At 37.6% G+C, this 19,309-nt stretch overlaps 1 protein-coding gene across 1 annotated transcript in view; it reads left to right on the top strand.

The window, feature by feature from the left end:
• Positions 1-19,309, top strand: part of REV3L (REV3 like, DNA directed polymerase zeta catalytic subunit) — a 274,157-nt gene that overhangs the window by 139,993 nt on the left and 114,855 nt on the right. Inside the window, exon 11 of the mRNA XM_044676720.1 lies at positions 16,212-16,449. Coding sequence (XP_044532655.1) covers positions 16,212-16,449 — 238 coding nt within the window. The remainder of the gene's footprint in view (positions 1-16,211; positions 16,450-19,309) is intronic.

The raw sequence follows: 19,309 nt of genomic DNA, 5'->3' as shown, positions 1-19,309 counted from the left end.
TTTAGTTTAATATAATCAAAACCATTTAATTTACATTTTGTAATTTTCTCTAACTCTTGCTTGGTTTTAAAATCTTTCCTTTCCCAGAGATCTGACAAGTATACTATTCTGTGTTCACTTAACTTATTTATAGTTTCCCTCTTTATATTCAAGTCATTCACCCATTCTGAATTTATCTTGGTGTAGGGTGTGAGATGTTGATCTAGACCTAATCTCTCCCATATTGTTTTCCAAATTTCCCAGCAGTTTTTGTCAAATAGTGGATTCATGTCCCAAAAGTTGGGCTCTTTGGGTTTATCATATACTGTCTTGCTGATGTCACTTACCCCAAGTCTATTCCACTGATCCTCCGTTCTGTCTCTTAGCCAGTACCATACTGTTTTGATGACTGCTGCTTTATAGTATAGTTTAATATCTGGTACTGCTAGGCCCCTTCCTTCACATTTTTTTCATTATTTTCCTTGATATTCTTGATCTTTTGTTATTCCAAGTGAACTTTGTTACAGTTTTTCCTAATTCAGTGAAAAAGTTTTTTGGTAGTTTGATAGGTATGGCGCTAAATAGGTAAATTAATTTGGGTAGAATGGTCATTTTTATTATGTTAGCTCGTCCTACCCATGAGCAATCAATAGCTTTCCAATTGTTGAGATCCAGTTTTATTTGTTTGGAAAGTATTTTGTAGTTGTTTTCATATAATTGCTGTGTTTGTTTTGGTAGATAGATTCCCAAGTATTTTATATTGTCTAGGGTGATTTTAAATGGTGTTTCTCTTTCTACCTCTTGCTGCTCTAATGTGTTGGAAATATATAGAAATGCTGATGATTTATGTGCATTTATTTTGTATCCTGCAACTTTGCTAAAGCTGTTGATTATTTCTACAAGCTTCTTAGTTGAATCTCTAGGATTTTTTAAGTATACCATCATATCATCTGCAAAGAGTGATAGCTTAGTCTCCTCATTGCCTATTTTAATACCTTCAATTTCTTTTTCTTCTCTAATTGCTACTGCCAGTATTTCTAGTACAATGTTAAATAATAGAGGAGATAGTGGGCATCCTTGCTTCACTCCTGATCTTATTGGAAAGGCTTCTAATTTATCCCCATTGCATATGATGCTTGTTGATGGTTTTAGGTATATACTGTTTATTATTTTTAGGAAAGGTCCTTCTATTCCTATACTTTCGAGTGTTTTCAATAGTGTAGGAAAATATAAGTAAGGTAATTGGGTCACCAGATATATTACAATAAACTAAGTGGTTTGTGGGAACACACTCTAGGATTTATGAGAGACTGGACCAGGGTGAAGAGACCAGAGTTTACTGGATTTCCACAGGAATGGCAGTTGATCTTAACTGTCACCCAGCTTCCACTAGACCAGAGTATAGTAACAGGCTAACAAGGTAAAAGGTACTTAACAGCTTTAATTATGTTAGACTAAAAGGTGGGAAAGGATTTATATACTTAAAATCTAAGGGATAGGGGGCAGCTGGGTAGCTCAGTGGAGTGAGAGTCAGGCCTAGAGACAAGAGGTCCTAGGTTCAAACCCCGCCTCAGCCACTTCCCAGCTGTGTGACCCTGGGCAAGTCACTTGACCCCCATTGCCCACCCTTACCAATCTTCCACCTATGAGACAATACACTGAAGTACAAGGGTTTAAAAAAAAAATCTAAGGGATAAAACCACGGGGCAATGGGAGGACTTATTCTACTCTTGTCTAAGTGATCTAAACTAACAGGGCCCAAGGAGCTATAAATGGAGTCTCTGGGTTTCTGCTTCAAACCTGGAACCTGCCAGGCTTGAGTGCAGCTAGGCCTTTGTGGCTTTGGGATTCTCACTGCAATCCACTGATGATCTCTGTATGCCAGGAGTTAAAGTTGTCTCAGGAACCAAGTAGTAAGGGTTTTGCTTGAAGCACTGTCCTCCAGTACTCAAACTTCACCTCTTCTCTTGGCTCTGTAGATCTTGTCCTTTTCTTAGATGCCACACCACACAGGATCCCAGGGGAAAACAGGAAGCAGGGTGTCCTTTGCTCTGAGGTCTCCCAGGCTGGCAACAGTTTTGCCCACCACTAATGGAGTCCACACTCAGGGCACAGACAGAATTCCTCCTCCTTCATTCCAACCTGGAATTCCCAGCTCCAGCTCCTTCCTCCTAGGTACTTCCTAATCAATACATAATCAATACCTATTCTAATCTTCCTCACAACAATAGGAATGGGTGCTGTATTTTGTCAAAGTCTTTTTCAGCATCTATTGAGATAATCATGTGATTTTTGTTTGTTAGATTGTTGATATAGTCATAATGTGGATGGTTTTCCTAATGTTGAACCATCCTTGCATTCCTGGTATAAATCCTACCTGATCATGGTGGATGATCCTCTTGATCACTTGCTGGAGTCTCTTTGCTAGTATTCTATTAAAGATTTTTGTGTCTATATTCATTAGGGAGATTGGTCTGTAGTTTTCTTTCTCTGTTTTTGATCTACCTGGCTTTGGAATCAGTACCATATTTGTGTCATAAAAGGAATTTGGTAGGACTCCTTCTTTGCTTATTATATCAAATAATTTGTGTAGTATTGGGATTAGTTGTTCTTTAATGTCTGATAGAATTCACTTGTGAATCCATCAGGCCCTGGGGATTTTTTCTTAGGGAGTTCTTTGATGGCTTGTTCAATTTCTTTTTCTGATATGGGATTATTTAGGTAGTCTATTTCTTCTGCTGTTAATCTACGCAATTTATATTTTTGTAAATATTCATTCATATCTCTTAGATTGCTATATTTATTGCCATATAATTGGGTGAAATAGTTTTTAATGATTGCCTTAATTTCCCCTTCATTAGAGGTGAGGTCTCCCTTTTCGTCTTTGATACTGTCAATTTGGTTTTCTTCTTTCCTTTTCTTTATTAGATTGTCCAGTACTTTGTCTAATTTATCTGTTTTTTCAAAATACCAGCTTCTAGTCTTATTTATTAATTCAATAGTTCTTTTACTTTTGATTTTATTAATTTCTCCCTTGATTTTTAGTATTTCTAATTTAGTTTTCATCTGGGGATTTTTAATTTGCTCGCTTTCTAATTTTTTAACTTGCATGTCCAATTCATTAATCTCTGCCCTCCCTAATTTGTTAATATATGCACTGAAGGATATAAATTTCCCCCTGAGTACTGCCTTGGCTGCATCCCACAGAGTTTGGTAGGATGTCTTATCATTGTCATTCTCTTCAATGAAATTGTTGATTGTTTCTATGATTTCTTCTTTGACTAATTGGTTTTGGAGAGTCATATTATTTAATTTCCAATTATTTTTGATTTGCCTGTCCAGGTGCCCTTACTAATTATTATTTTTATTGCATTATGATCTGAGAAAGTTACACTTATTATTTCTGCTCTTTTGCATTCGTTTGCAATGTTTCTATGCCCTATTACATGGTCAATCTTTGTGAATGTACCATATGCGGCTGAAAAGAAGGTGTATTCCTTTTTGTCCCTATTTATTTTTCTCCACATATCTATTAAATCTAATTTTTCTAGGGTTTCATTCATCTCTCTTACCTCTTTCTTATTTATTTTTTGGTTTGATTTATCTAGATCTGAAAGAGGAATATTTAGATCTCCCACTAGTATGGTTTTACTATCTATTTCTTTTCTTGAGCTCTACCAGTTTCTCCTTTACAAATTTGGATGCTATGCCATTTGGTGCATACATATTGAGCAATGTTATTTCCTCATTGTCTGTACTGCCTTTTATCAGGATGTAATTACCTTCCCTGTCTTTTTTAATCATATCTATTTTTACTTTGGCTTTATCAGAAATCATGATCGCCACTCCTGCCTTTTTTTCTCATTTGAAGCCCAAAAGATTTTGCTGAAGCCCTTTATTTTAAACTTGTGTATGTCCACCCACCTCATATGTGTTTCTTGTACACAATATATGGTAGGATTTTGGTTTCTAATCCATTCTGCTATTTGCTTCTGTTTAATGGGTGAGTTCATCCCATTCACATTCAGAGTTATAATTATCAGTTGTGTATTCGCCGACATTTTGGTATCCTTCCCTAATTCTATCCCTTCTTCTTACATTATTTCCTTTTAAACCAGTGGTTTCCTTTAAGCCAGTAACCCTTTGCCCCCTCCCTTGATTTACTTCCCTTTTTACCCCCTCCCTTATTATTCCCCTCTTTTTATTTTTAAGGCCTAATGAATTCCCTCCTCCTTCTTCTCCCCTCCCTTTTTTGACCTCCCCACTCCCCTGCTCCCCTTGGTTTATCCCTTCTGACTTTCTCAGTAGGGTTAGATAGAATTTTATATCCCAATGGATATAGTTATTCTTCCCTCTCAGGGTTAATTACACTGAGAGTAAGGTTTAACTATTACCTCTTAATGCTCTCTTCCTCTCCTTCTTATAATAGTATTCATCCCTTCCCCTTCCCATGCCCTCTTTGTGTGTAATAGAATATCCTATTTTTCTTATTCCTTCAAGATTCTCTTGGTGTCCTCTATTATTCACCCCCCTCTTTCCCTCCCACCCATATCATCTTAGACCATTTAGTATTCCAACCTCTCCCTATGAATAATTTTTCTAATTATCATAATAGTGAATGCTATAATGGTGAACAGAGTTCACTACAGAGAATTATACATAACAGTTCTCCACATAGGAGTACCAATAATTAGATCTTATTGAAGCCCTTAAAGAGGCAAATTTAAAAAATATGAGTTTTCTTACTTTCCCTTCTGTTTCTTATTTACCTTTTCATGTTTCTCTTGATTTTTGTGTTTGGATATCAAACTTTCCATTTAGTCCTGGTCTTTTCTGTGCAAATGCTTGGAAATTTTCTATCTTGTTGAATGCCCAATCTTTCCCCTGGAAGAATATAGTCAGTTTTGATGGGTATGTGATTCTTGGTTGTAAACCTAGTTCTCTTGCCTTTCTGAATATCATATTCCAAGCCTTGCAGTCTTTTAGTGTGGAGGCTGCCAGATCCTGTGTGATCCTGATTGGTGCTCCTTGATATCTAAATTGTCTCTTTCTGGCTTCTTGTAAAATTTTTTCTTTTACTTCGAAGCTCTTGAGTTTGGCTATTATATTCCTGGGTATTGTCTTTTCATGGTCTAGTGTAGAGGGTGATCTATGATCCTTTCAATGTCTATATTGCCTTCTTGTTGTAGAACTTCAGGGCAATTTTGCTGAATAATTTCTTTTAGTATGGAGTCCAAATTTCTATTAGTTTCTGCTTTTTCAGGAAGACCAATGATTTTCAGATTGTCTCTTCTAGACCTGTTTTCTTGATCTGTCAGTTTCTCATTGAGATATTTCATGTTTCCTTCTATTTTATCAGTCTTTTGACTTTGTTTTATTTGTTCTTGCTGTCTTGATAGATCATTGGCTTCTACTTGCCCAATTCTTGTCTTTAGAGACTGGTTTTCTGCTATAAGCTTTTGATTTTCCTTTTCAGTTTGGTCTGACCTGTTTTCCAGCTGTTTGATTTTGGTCTCCAAGTTGCTTATTAATTCTTTTGATTTGGGGGCATCTTTTTCTAATTGCCCAATTCTAGCCTTTAGAGACTGGTTTTCGGCTATAATCTTTTGGTTTTCCTTTTCAATCTGGTCTTTTCTGGTCTTTGATTTACTTGCCTCACTTTCCAATTGTGAAATTCTGCCTTTTAAACTGTTATTTTCTTGCCAGATCTCTTCCATCTTTCTCATGATCTCAGATTTGAACTCTTCAAGACCTTGTGACCCGTTTTCATTGTTTTGGGAAGGTTTGGATATGGTTAATTGTTTGTTCTCCTCTGCTGTTTCCTCTGTTGTCTGGATTTTTTCTGTGTAAAAGTTGTCAAGTGTTAAAGGTTTTTTCTTCTTCATCTTTCTCTTCTGGTTTTCCTGATGATTCTGGCTTGCCATTGTAAGCTGAGTGCCCTCTCAGCTTTATGCTCACGTCCAGGATCTGTCTGCGCTCTTTAGACTCCTGAGATCTCAAGTCTAGTTGTTCTGGGGACAAGCCTCCTGGTGGTCTCCTTGCTCGTTCTTCTGCCTGAAGCTCCTTTAACAGTCTTAGGGAGCTGCTTCCGAAGTCAAGCACCTCTCTGCACTGGGTCCCCACTCAAGGTCCATTCCTGCACTCAGAATCAGCCCCTTAGTCCACGCCTTAGCCCGCACCTGTGTCAGCCCCTTTGCCTGAGCCTGGGCTCAGGGTCTGTGTTCAGAGTCCGTGAGTTCTTTAGCCTCTTGGGTGGTCTTAAGTCTTGCTGCTCTCAGGAACAAGCCCTGGTGAGCTGCCAGTGGCTTAATGGGTGCCCCAAACTTGCTCTGACTTTTGTTCGCTGGCTTTGGCATTGTAGGTGGTGTGGGGTGGGGGAGGGGGTTGCTCAGCTTGTGTTTTCGTGAGAGCTGTTTCACCCCTTTATAGCATGGAAATGCTCCGATTCCACGTACCTTTGGGGGTGCCTTCTTCTCTGTTTCTAAGGGGTCCTTCCCTTGGGTGGGAACCTTTGGGGTTCCTACTCCTAAGCTTCTTCCCCCACTCCTTCTCCTTCTGTTTCTATTTCTATTTCTATCCTTTTCTATAATTGTAAGTTAGACCGAAAAGAGTCTCTCAGCAAGATTGGGTAATGGGGGAAGGAGACTAAGAGATGGCTCCCAAAATGGAGTCCAAACACTTAGCTGACTTGATGATTGAAGTCTTGCTGGGTGAGATGTGATGGAATCAGGGAATCAGGGTTTCAATGTCCAAAGAAAGATCCTCAGAGAGCCCTCAGGACTGGATCCGAGCTGGGATGTCTCTGCTGGAACCCTTTTCCTCCTTCTGCTTTCTCCGGACCTTTTCCCAGAATTCTCTCTGGTCTCAGCTGCCAGTAACCAACTGTCAGCCACTCCTTCTCTGGCTCCTTTTGTCACATCCCACTTGCACAAATCCCATCCTTACACTGGGCCTCTCAATCCACTGAGCCACCCAGCTGCCCCCTAAATGTAAAGTCTTAACACATGAGTTCAGCCTATATGCATTATTAAAACAGGGATATAGGAAGGTAAGTTTGCAAATGATACAGGTTGTAAATCAAGTGGCTCATGGAGCTTACAGATAGAACTCAAAGAAAGAGTTCTAATAGGCGTGGCAGGAAAGAATAAAAGGAGGACTTGAAGCCTAGAGCTGGAGCTGGGTTCCTGTTTCTTTGAAACTTGGAGAGAGTACTTCCTGTGAGGAGATAACTGACTTTTCCTGGGAGAAGCTGTTTGACCTGACAGTTGAGGCCCTCTGACCAGCTTTCCACTCTGGATAGATATTTCATCTAGATCAGTGGTTCCCAAACTTTTTTGGCCTACCACCCCCTTTCCAGAAAAAATATTACTTAGTTCCCCCTATCACATATTCTCACTGCCCTCTTACAGTTATTCACTGCCCCCAGATGCACCTGTGGCCATCACCGTTCCCCTGGATCGCTGCAGCACCCACCAGGGGGCAATGGCGCCCACTTTGGAAATCACTGATCTAGATTAGCATCTGCTTCTACCTCTTTTGTTCCTGATCTGTATATTGGTGTTCCTGTGAGCAAAGTCAATCAGAAGAGAGACTGTGCCTGTTTGTGTTCAAGGAACGTTACAGCCTCTTGGTTGTAAGGCCTTGGTGATTCTGTCATAATGTCACCTCCCTATCCAGCAAATCTGAACTATATTTCCATTTACCCAGACTGTTTTGGGAGTGGCCATAGTCAGGGAAGCTAGATAGGGATTTTGGGAAACAGTCAGTGTAGATTGTCAGCTAGCCTCAAGAAACAGAAGCCAGGTTCTTGTGAATCTATTATTTCAGATGGGAGAAGTAATAGTATCATAGTGTTAGGTAAATTCCCTTGGCCCTCCTTCCCATTCCCTTTCCTTGTTTAAATTTATCATATTAAACCTTTTGTCATATAATTTATAGCAGTCAGATTGTGTTGTTCATAGTTTCAGGTCTGAGGCCTGACATCTTGGGCCTATCAGCCTGACCAGACAGACACTTGAATTTCAACTTACCATCTCTAAAAGTGTTACTATCCAGTTTTTTCAACATCTTAATCACAAGGTTCAAGACATGATATGATTGGATAACAGTTTATCTAGAAAAAGATATGAGGCTATTAGTAGACTCAAACTCAATCAGAATGAGTCAACAATATTTTGTGGCAGCCCAGAAATCCATTGTGATTTGATGTAGCTTTAGAAGAGGGAATAGCTCCTGACAATAATCTGGATCCTCCTATCTCAGGATTCTCCCTTTACCTTTTATCTACTCTGAATATATCTTAATCTATGAATTTGTTCCCATTATTATGTAAATTTAGAGGGAAAGAAAAGGGAACATTTGTTAAACATCTTTGTGCCTGGCACCACGCTGCACAATTTACAAATATTATTCATTTAATCTTCACAATTCCAAGCGGTGGGCATATTGTTTTTCCCATTTTACAGATGGGGAAACTAAGATCTATGGAAATTAAATGACTTGCTCAGAATCACAGATATGGTAAGTGTCAGAGACTGGATTTGAACTCAGGTCTTCCTGACCTCAGGCCTATTGCTCTTTCCATTGTAGCTTCCAGTTACCACCAGTACCTTGAGGGCACAAACCGTTTTTGACTTTCTTTGAATACCCAATGGTTAGCAAAATACCAGATGCCTACAAAGCTCTTACTAAATATTTAATTAATTGATGATCCTGTTCTACTATACCTAACTAGTTCACCGCTGCAGCATTATGTTCAGTTTTGGGTACCATATTTTAGCAAATACATTTTAATAAGCTGGATAAGCTTCAGAGGTGGTTGGCCAAAATGCCAAGTTGTCTCAAGTTCAATTAAACTTATGTTGTTTGGCCCCAGAAAGCAGAACTAGGAGTAAGGGATGGAATTCAAAAGGGGAAAATTTATGCTTGACATAAGGAAAAACTCCTAATACTAAGACTCCAAAATTAGAATGGGGGGTCTTGGGAAAGAGTGGGTTATCCCTCAGTTGATAGCACTTGGTACATTGGTTGTGAGAGAGGTATTTTTTCAGTAGGAATTGAACTATATTGCCAAGGGCTCTTCCAATTCTGAAATTCTATTATTTTCTATTGTAGAGACTAATAAACAAGATCATTTATGTGAAAATATTTTTTTTTATTCTTTTTTTTTTTTAAACCCTTATCTTCCATCTTGGAGTCAATACTGTGTATTGGCTCCAAGGCAGAAGAGTGGTAAGAGCTAAGCAATGGGGATTAAGTGACTTGCCCAGGGTCACACAGCGGAAGAAGTGTCTGAGGCCAGATTTGAACCTAGGACCCCCCATCTCTAGGCCTGGCTCTCAATCCACTGAGCTACCCAGCTGCCCCCTATGTGAAAATATATTATAAACTGTAAAGTACTATCAAATGTGTATTAAAAATAAAAATGTGGTTTTTAAGTCAATTAGCTTTGTTTTTCATTTCCTGCAAAGCTTTTTATAAAAACTTGTTGTAAAAGTAAGTAATTTCACTACCACTACCCCTTTTTTTTTTAACTTCACATTTATTTCTGGGAAAGAATAATTGCCTTAGGGAGGAAACAAAAAGAAAGAAGAAAAAATCATGTGATTGAGCACTGTAATTCCAAAGGTTAGTTACTGCTGTGGCTAAAGCTATATCCTTACCATGTGACTAGTGGGAATTTCTCAAGGTAGCGATTTCTAAAACTATTAGGCACTGGCTAGAGATAGCATATGCCAGGCCCTGCTGAGTACCTCTTCTGCCTCATTGCCTTTATCTGTCAGTTCCTTCATTATTATTTGACTCTGAAAAAGCATCCCTTTGCTACTCTAGTAGTTTCTTTACACTAGCTCTTTATCATCAGTTTTGAAGCATTTATTAGCACTAGTTCTTTATTAGATTTCACTTTTATTCTATCATGGTCGTACCTTTTTCTAACACTTAATTTTTCTCTTTTTTATATGGTTTTAAATTTTATTTTATTAAATATTTCCCAATTACAGGTAAAAAAAAATTAACACATTTAAAATTTTTTGAATTCTAAAATCAATCCCTTTTCTACACATTGAGAAGGCAAGTGATTTGATAAAGTCATGCAGAACATTTTTATATTAGCCATGTTGCAAAAGAAAACTCAGATAAAAATAAAATAAGAAAGATAAAAAAATAAAAGTTTAATAAAGTATTCTTGAATCTGTATTCAGAGTGTATTTCTCTCCTAGAGGTAGATAGCATGGGTACTTTGTAATTGTATCATTTCCTTGATTAGAGTAGCTAAGTCATTCAGAGTAGATTATCCTTACAATATTGCTGTTACTGTGTACGGAGATGTATAGGTATTCAAAGAGGACTAGCATCTCTGTTGTGACAGCTTACCAAGCCCTTTTCAGGACTGCTTATCCACCTTTGGTGTCTACCCAATTCTCAACTGTTGCTCCATGAAGCTATAGCATGTACAGCAGCCACACTTGGTAAATCATCTTGGCAGATGAGCTAGTCCAGGCTGAGGGTAAGTGATGGGCCACAAAACTGTTGGTGAGTTGGAAGAGTGTAGACTTCCCCAATGGAATGGGAAACTAAGAACAATATGTTCGTGTCCATGAAGGTGGCTGAAGTTGGTGCTATGGAGCACCTAGAACTTTGTCAGACATCCAGGACACCAAGGTCATCCACTGCATCCCAGGCCTTCACCAGCCACCTTGACTTTTGTCTTGCTACTGGACTTTGATGACTGCACCTCTGCCTCATTTAAATCCAATTCATCCACAAGACATCACCCCATGATGTCATGTGTACTCTTTGAAAATGAAGAACAAATTACAACAATATTGTGTATGTTGTTTTCTTGGTTCTACTCACTTCACTTTGCATCAGTTCATCTAAGTCTTACCAGGGTTTTCTGAAACCATCCTGTTTGTCATTTCTTATAGAACAATAGTATTCTATCAGTCATATATATCTTGTTCAATCATTCTCCAATTGAAGGTTGTCTCCTTGATTTCCAGTTCTTTGCCACCACAAAAAGAGCTGCTATCAATATTTTTGTAGAAATGGGTCCTTTTCCCTCTTCTTTGATCTCCATAAAGATATAAACCCAGTAGCAGTATTGCTGGGTTAAAGGGTATATACTGTTATGGTAAATGAATAAATAACTCTGTGGGTTAACTAACAGAATAACAAAACCAGTGACAAACAACTCCAGGGTGGTTTGGTAAGGAGAGGAATGGGAATGGAGGAGAAACTTCTGGGGTTATCTCAGTGGGTTCTTGTTGTCAGATGCCATGTTTTTTTGGGAAAGGAGAAGAACAAGGAAGGTCTATATAAAAGGGTTTTAATAACAAACTAGGATAGAGAGTGAAAGGAAGTAGGGAAAAACTGCCACTTAAGGCTAAAGGTAACTGTCAGGGAATGGAGGGATAGTGATTACTACTCTGAACACTAAATCTACCAGCAGATTTCCTCAGTCAAAGCTGGCTTCGTAAGGGTATCTTACGAAGCTGTCCTTGGCTGATCTCTAGATGGCTCTGGCCTCAGGAAACTCTGGTTACACAAGATATAATCCAAGTGGGAAGTCAGGGAGATGAAATAATCTGTGTGTCCACCAGCATAGATAAAAATCCTGTCTCAACCTAAATCTTCACTGTTCTTAATTGAAGATCTTGTATTGAGGTCCAAGGAACACCTCCAAAGTACTGAGATCCCAAACACCGCACAAGCTCACCCAGACAGCTGCTTACAAAGCCAACAACTGCCAACTCCAGAGTCACTGTGTACAAGTCCCCTCTGTGGCAGGATTCCAAGTATGGAATTCCAAGCTCTTGCCAGCTTGCTAGCTAAGTCTGCTGTCTGCTAAATAATCTCTAATCTATATTTTCTCTATAACAATACACAATATAGCTCTTTGGGATTAGTTCCAAATTGTTCTCCAGAGAGGTTGTACTACTTCACAATTCCACTAGCAATATATCAGGGCCCCAATTTTTCTACATTCCCTCCAGTATTTGTCAATTTCCTTTTCTGTCATGTTAACCAGTCTGATAGGTGCAAGGTAGTATCTCAGAGTTGTTTTGATTTGGCATTCCCAATTTGTTATTACATGTAATTGGTTATATATAACCAAATACATATACATAAAAATAAATTACTTGCATTTCTCTGATCCATAGTGATTTAGACCATTTTTTCATATTATTATTGATACCTTTGATTTCTCCTTCTGAAAAATGGCTATTCTTATTCTTTGATCATGGCTCTTAATTTTTTAGAAATTTAGCTTAGTCCCTATATATTTGAGAAATGAGAACTTTATCAGAGAAACTTGATACAAAATTTATTCCCAGTTTCCTCTTTTCCTTCTGATTTTATTTTATTTGTTTTAAAACCCTTACCTTCTGCCTTGGAGCTCCAAGGCAGAAGAGTGGTAAGGGTAGGCAATGGGGGTCAAGTGACTTGCCCAGGATCACACAGCTGAGAAGTGTCTGAGGCCAGATTTGAACCTAGGACCTCCTGTCTCTAGGCCTAGCTCTCAATCCACTGAACTACTCAGCTGCCCCCTTTTCCTTCTGATTTTAGCTGCATTTGTTTTGTTTATGCAAAAACCTTTTAATTTCATGTCATGAAATTATGTATTTTACTTCCCATGATTCACTTTTTCTCTTGTTTGGTGATAAACTCTTGCCTTATCCATAGATCTGACAGGTATATTTTTCCAATGCTTCCCTAATTTACTTATGATATCACTCCTGGTTTATAAATCATTTAACCATTTTGACCTTTCTTGGTTATACCTTGTGAGATGGTACGCCCCATTTCTGCCAAATTGCTTTCTAGTTTTCCCAGCAATTTTTGTCAGATGAGTTCTTGTTCTAAAAGTTTAGGTCTTTGAATTTATCAAACACAAGATCACTATAATCATTTACTACTGTGTTTCATGTAGACCAGTGATTCCCAAAGTGGGCACCACTGCCCCCTGGTGGGTGCTGTAGCGATCCAGTGGGATGGTGATGGCCACAGATGCATTTATCTTATCTATTAATTGCTATTAAAATTTTTAAAAAATTAATTTTCAGGCGGCTAAGTAATATTTTTTCTGGAAAGGGGGTGGTAGGCCAAAAAAGTTTGGGAACCACATTGTAGACATTTATTTTTAAAAGTTAAGACATAAAGTGGCATCGTTCTGACTCTTATAGCATGTTACTTAACTTAATGCTCTTTTACACTGGTCATTACAATTGGCGGTGGGGGGGGGGAATCTCCCACTTGAGTCTTTATTTTTTTATTAATCCTTCATACTCTAGAAACATCAAATACTATCCTCACTTCATTTTTTAAAAGTTCATTCTTAGTAGTTTATGGTTGGACATTTATTTCATCTTGGAAATAAAGATAAGTAGAATTAATACTATCTGAAATTGAACAAAAGGAACAAGCCCCTCTACCCCCAACACCTACCAAAACCGTGAAACAAAGCCCCAGCAACACCTGCCTGGCAGGACACCAAGACTATTCCCTCAGGCTGGGAACCAGCCCCAACCCCTCAGGACCAGCCAATGAACTGAACCCAAGCAGCTCACTTGGCCCAGAGAGAGCCAACATAGGGGACACAGATAACCTCGTCCCCATACCCTCTATTCCTCCAGGTCTGTAAGAGCTGACACCCTTCTCCACCTAGGTGGGCATTCGGCAGCCATCTTCACTGGGGTTGCTCTCCTCCCTCCCCCTTACTGCCCCATCCCCCCCTCCACAGCCATCTCTGCCCCCTGCTTCCCCCTCCCTCTATTCTCTACCCCCTTCATTTCCTGCACTAAAGCCTTGCTCTACCACCTGATTCTAGTCTCATTTGTGGCTTGGGTCAGACCCCTGTCAGTTAGACTGATACCTTGCAAACGCTATATAAATGCCAGACATTATCATTATAAATCCTTTGGGATAGCTTTGCTTAGTTGAGTCTCTTTGAAGTCTTTCTTTAGACTAGTCTTGTCCACTGTTTCTTTGTAAAATTTTACAAAAATGTTAATATTCTAAATTGATAATGCCTTGGACTGCCATCATTCCCTTTGGCACATAAGTTAAATGTTCACTTAGACTTAGCCTCTGAGCTCTCTCCTCTTTTTGTGACAATAGTTTACACTGGTAAAACTGTATAAAAATATAATCAATATTTGTGTAATAATAACACTGGCTACTTAGTATATAGAATCTAGTCTTGGAACGCTTGGTTTTTTTTTTCTCTCCAAAGAATAGCTATGAGCCATCCTTCCATTTAGCTGCAGTTTCCTGCTTTCTTTTTATAGTGAGAATGTCAGGAATGACATGATTTAGCTCCTCTAGCAATAAATATGTCTACTCTCTTCTCTTTGGACAAAATCATTCATTTACAACCAGTCAACTATGTGTTAGTGAACACCTGCTATGTGCCACCCACTATCTAGATGCTGGGAATAAAAAGACAAAAAAGTGAAACAAACCCTTCCCTCAGAGAGATTGCATTCTTTGGAAGGAGATGTGCTGTCTACATATAAATATTTGCACAATAAATATTAGATGTAATTCAAGGGCAAGGAAAGAAAGGCAGCAATAATCAGGAGGAGAGGGGAAGAATACAAAAAGCCTTCATGTATGGAGGGAGGAAGACAGGGAAAGAAGAGAATGAACATTTTAAGTGTCTACCATATGCCAGGCATTGTGCTAAACAACCTTATAAATACTATATCATTTTAGAGGTAATATTTAAGTTTAGATTTTTTTTAGAACTTGAAGTTCTAAACATTTAATTGCTTCACCTTACCCTAGATTTACCTATAACCTTTTAATAGAAACTTCTGTTAGTGTTAAATGTTATTTATTTGACAGATTGAAAGCATTGAAAGAGGGTAAGTAGTTCAATGGATGGAACTCCAGATCTGGGTTCAAATCTAACCTAAGATGTTTTCTAACCATGTGGTCCTGGGCAAATCACTTAACCCCAATTGCCTATCCTTTGCTGCTCTTCCATCTTAGAAATGACACTAAGACAGAAAATAAGGGTTATAAAAAATAGAAAATAAAAATATAGTTACAAAATTAGAAAATTCTTTTTTAACCATTGCTATATAATTTATGTTGAAACATCTGCTAAGATGCATATGTTTCATTGTATGCATAGCAGAAGACCATGAAAGGACTGCAAAGCTATCTAGTGTGTTTTTCCCTCTTATCACTCAGGTAGAATAGAATATTATTCTTAATTTTTTTTAAGCCCTTACCTTCCATCTCAGAATTAACATTGGGTATTTATTGATTCTAAGGCAGAAGAGTGGTAAGGATGAGGCAATGAGGGTTAAGTGACTTGTCCTGGATAACACAGCTAAGGCTTGTCTGGGGCCAAATTCAAACCCAGAACCTCCCTACTCTGGACCTGATTCTCAATCCACTGAGCCACTGAGCTGCTCCCCAGGAGGTTATTTTTCTCTGAAGTTAATTAAATTCTTATAGAAAGCATGAACTTGCAGATTATTCCAGTTTGAAAGAACTTCAAAAGTTATGTAATTCAACCTCCTTTGCAATACAGAAATTCATCTGTTCTGTAGTATGACTGACATTTGATTATCTTCTTGAATACTTAGAGTAACTGAAGATTATTGGAGGGTTCTGTTAACTGAAATCTGCTTCTGTTGATCTTATTTCTCTCCTTCAGGAAAAATAGCGTTTGTAATCAAAGTAGTACAACTGATGCAGTATATATGAGGTATTGCCTGCAGTCAGCACTGCATATGAAATATTTTTATTTTCTCTACTTAGTTCTATGGTGCTCCTGATTTCGATGGGGAACTTTTGAGTCTCAGGGAAAAGGGTTCTGCAATGAGTTTTTGGATACTTCCTGGTATAAATGTTTTATTGCACCCAAATCATATCTTTTTGATGAAACTATAAGCTGGAATAAATATTTTAGATGCCAAGATAGGAAATAACCCTCACAGTATAAATTTTAAAACTGCTTCTATGCAAAATGGTCACCTGCCATTCATAACACTCTTTAGAAATATTTCCTAGGTAAATAGCTATGTATTTTGAAAACTGTTGGCTACCTTTTTCTTTTAACCTCTTTCCATTTCATTCATAGTTCCCTCATGTTTTTCAAAGATAAACCTTTTTTATAAATTTTTTTTAGTTCTAAGTTTGCTAAAGATCCAAAATGTAGAACTATATGGAAAATTAAAACTATCATAATGGAGATTCATTTATTTTTTGTTTAGTGGATAGCAACCCTGATGAGTCTTTGGTACATCTTCTGGCTGGTTTGGAGAGTGATGGATATCAAGGGAAAAGACATGGCATTTCATCTTCACATCCTTCCTTTGGAAGCTCTAGAAATCCCCAGAACAGTGATGATGAAGAAAATGAACCACAAATAGAAAAAGAAGAAATGGAGCTTAGTTTGCTGATGTCCCAGAGGTGGGACAGCAATATTGAAGATCATTGTGCTGAAAAGAGGTAATTTGCTTATTAGTTATTTGTTACATTACACATTAACTTTCTGTTTTCTCAAAATGATTTTCTTTAACCAAAAAATGTTTCTTCCATTAACTCTTAAGAAGTTTATCAGCTTCCCCTCACCCATCTTATTTTTAATTATTTTCTTCATTGATTTTTTGGATCTCTTTCCAAATTTTCTTGGTTTTCTTGCATTGCTTTTTACTTTTTATTTTTCTAATTCTTCCTCAATCTCTCTTAATTGGTTTTTAAAGATTTTAAGCCTTCAAACCTCTTTCTGAATATTTTTTCTTCTCCCATATGACCTCCTTGTTAGTATCAGGTGCCTGCTGTTGGCATGGGACATCTATTCGTTGTTCATATATGTCATTTGTCTACCTCTCAGGATTATCCTGAAGGTCCAAGGACATGGCATATGTGAAGTGCCTTGCAAACTTAAATAAGTGGCACATAAATTTATCTATTATCATTTTTCCTTGACATATAAACATAAAGACAGCAAAGATTGTTCTATTGACAATATTACCCAAACTACTGTTTGAAAAGTGAAGTAATAACTATATTGGTCTAGTAATTTTTTTTGTCTATATCATATGATCAGTTTATCTAATAGATTGGATGTTTTTGTGTTTTCTTCAATTTTTACCATGCTTTGGGTTTTATAGTCTATCCTTTCTTACATGCTTTCAGTTTGTTTGCTTTTTCTTTTGTGTGAATTTTCTTCTATTCTTACTATTTTTCTCTCTCAACACTCATCATGGACCTCATTTTCTACTATACTTTGACATTTCCTAAATTTTTTCATCTGCTAATTAATTGAATAGATTTTATGGGACTCTTAGTTGCCGCATCAAAACACATATATGGTCATATGTACATTTCTGAGGAGAAATAAAATATAGGCTAGTGGAAAGCGATGCACAGAGAACAATTCTAGACAATTAAGTTTTTATCCTGACTATATACCAAGTAATTATGGGACTTCAAAGAAATGTTGCCATGCCTCCCTCATTTTATCTGCCACTCTGAGATATTGGGAAGAAAATGAAATGTTTTCAAAAAAAGTTTACCATGTGCAAATATGTTCAGAAATTGTATTATTTGGAGGCTCATGGGTTTTTATAGTTGCTGAGTAAATCATTTGGGTGTCTTTGCATCCAAAAACAGATTGGAATGAGGCAAGAATTTTCACAAGTTTCATGGGCAGATTTTGAATTTATTAAGAACAAATCAATCTTATAAGCCTGCTAGTATGGTTTTTTTTTTTTTTATTTTTAGTAAGTCAGGAGGTTTTCAAAAAAGGGCATTGTGATACCCAGTAGGAGGTTATCAAATTCATCAGGAAATCAGACACTAATTCTCTCTGAAGCAGGTAAAATTGCATTTTAAAAGGTCAGGGAACTGAGTCTCTGATCAATATATAATAATGCCAATCAAGTGAAAATAAAGCCAGGGATAAAACTAGAAAACAGTATTTTATGGATTTGGGGTCTCTTGCTCAAATAGAGAATAAATGAAGATATATTGAGCTAGTATTAAAAGTATAAAACTTCAGGGGGTAGCTGGGTAGTTCAGTGGATTGAGAGTCAGGCCTAGAGACAGGAGGTCCTAGGTTCAAATTCAGCCTCAGACACTTCCCAGCTGTGTGACCCTGGGGAAGTCACTTGACCCCCATTGCCCACCCTTACCACTCTTCCACCTAGGAGCCAATACACAGAAGTTAAGGGTTTATTAAAAAAATTTTTTTCTTAAGTATAAAACTTCAAAAGAATTAGATAATTTATAATGAATGTCTTGATTTGGAGGACCAATTGGGCACCTCCCCCTTTTCATTTTTGTATTTATTTTTTTCTGCATATTTTTATCATTAGGGATTTAGGGTAAAAGTTAGTTGAGTTTTTAGAAATTCCTATTTCCACTGCCTATATTTAATATGTTTGCCTGGTAAAGTATTTGATCATCTACCTATAAAAAGACTCTCAGTTTTCAGAGCCCAGCCCATGAAGGGTATATCCTTTTCCATTTTCAGACAACTCATAATAAAAGCAGGTAGGTGGGGCTCAGTCACTAGAGACCCAGACCTAGAGAACTGGTCCAGGGAGTGGTGTTCTAGGTTCAAATTCATCCTCTGACATTTCCTACCTATGTGACTCTGGTCTAATCACTTACCCAATTTCCTATTCCTTACCACTCTTCTGCCTTGGAACCAATACTTGGGTACTAATTCTAAGACAGAAGGTAGGAGTTCAAAACAAAAAGAAGGTTGGGTTCTATTATGATTTCATTGGTATAGGAAGCTCCTTGTGCGATTCTAGGTTGATTACTTGTTACAGTCTATGCACATTCAACATGTGACTTACAGTTGTTCATTAGGCAACCCTTTATTTTAATTCTTCAAAGGCTCTAGCATTCTATGACTTATGGTCCTACAGCATCACCTAGCTTTGCACCTTTTAGTGACATGAAATTAATTTGATCATCTCCATCACCCCTACCTATCCTAGCCAAAAAAAAAAAATCATTTTCCTTCTAAATCTTCTCTTTTCCATGCTAACAAGCCCTAGTATTTTTCAACTATTCCTTATATGGTTTCTAGAAGGATTCTGGTCCCTCTTTATTGCATGTCAATGCCTCACCCAAAATGAAATACTCAAAAGTTAACTTTCTGAGTTAAGTACACTATTCTGTATGTGCTCAGACCAGTACAAAGTATAATGGAACTACTGTTTCCTTTGTAAGATTATATTGTGAATATAGCCTAAGAATATATTCGCTTTTGTGAGAACCATCAAATTGCTGGCTGATTGAGTTTACAGTCCACTAAAGCACTAGAGATGATAACTTCATTGATTGGGAGATC

Source organism: Gracilinanus agilis, chromosome 4, assembly GCF_016433145.1.
Source record: "Gracilinanus agilis isolate LMUSP501 chromosome 4, AgileGrace, whole genome shotgun sequence".
In the NCBI taxonomy this organism is placed as follows: domain Eukaryota; kingdom Metazoa; phylum Chordata; class Mammalia; order Didelphimorphia; family Didelphidae; genus Gracilinanus; species Gracilinanus agilis.
This window is presented reverse-complemented; position numbering and strand designations above follow the sequence as displayed.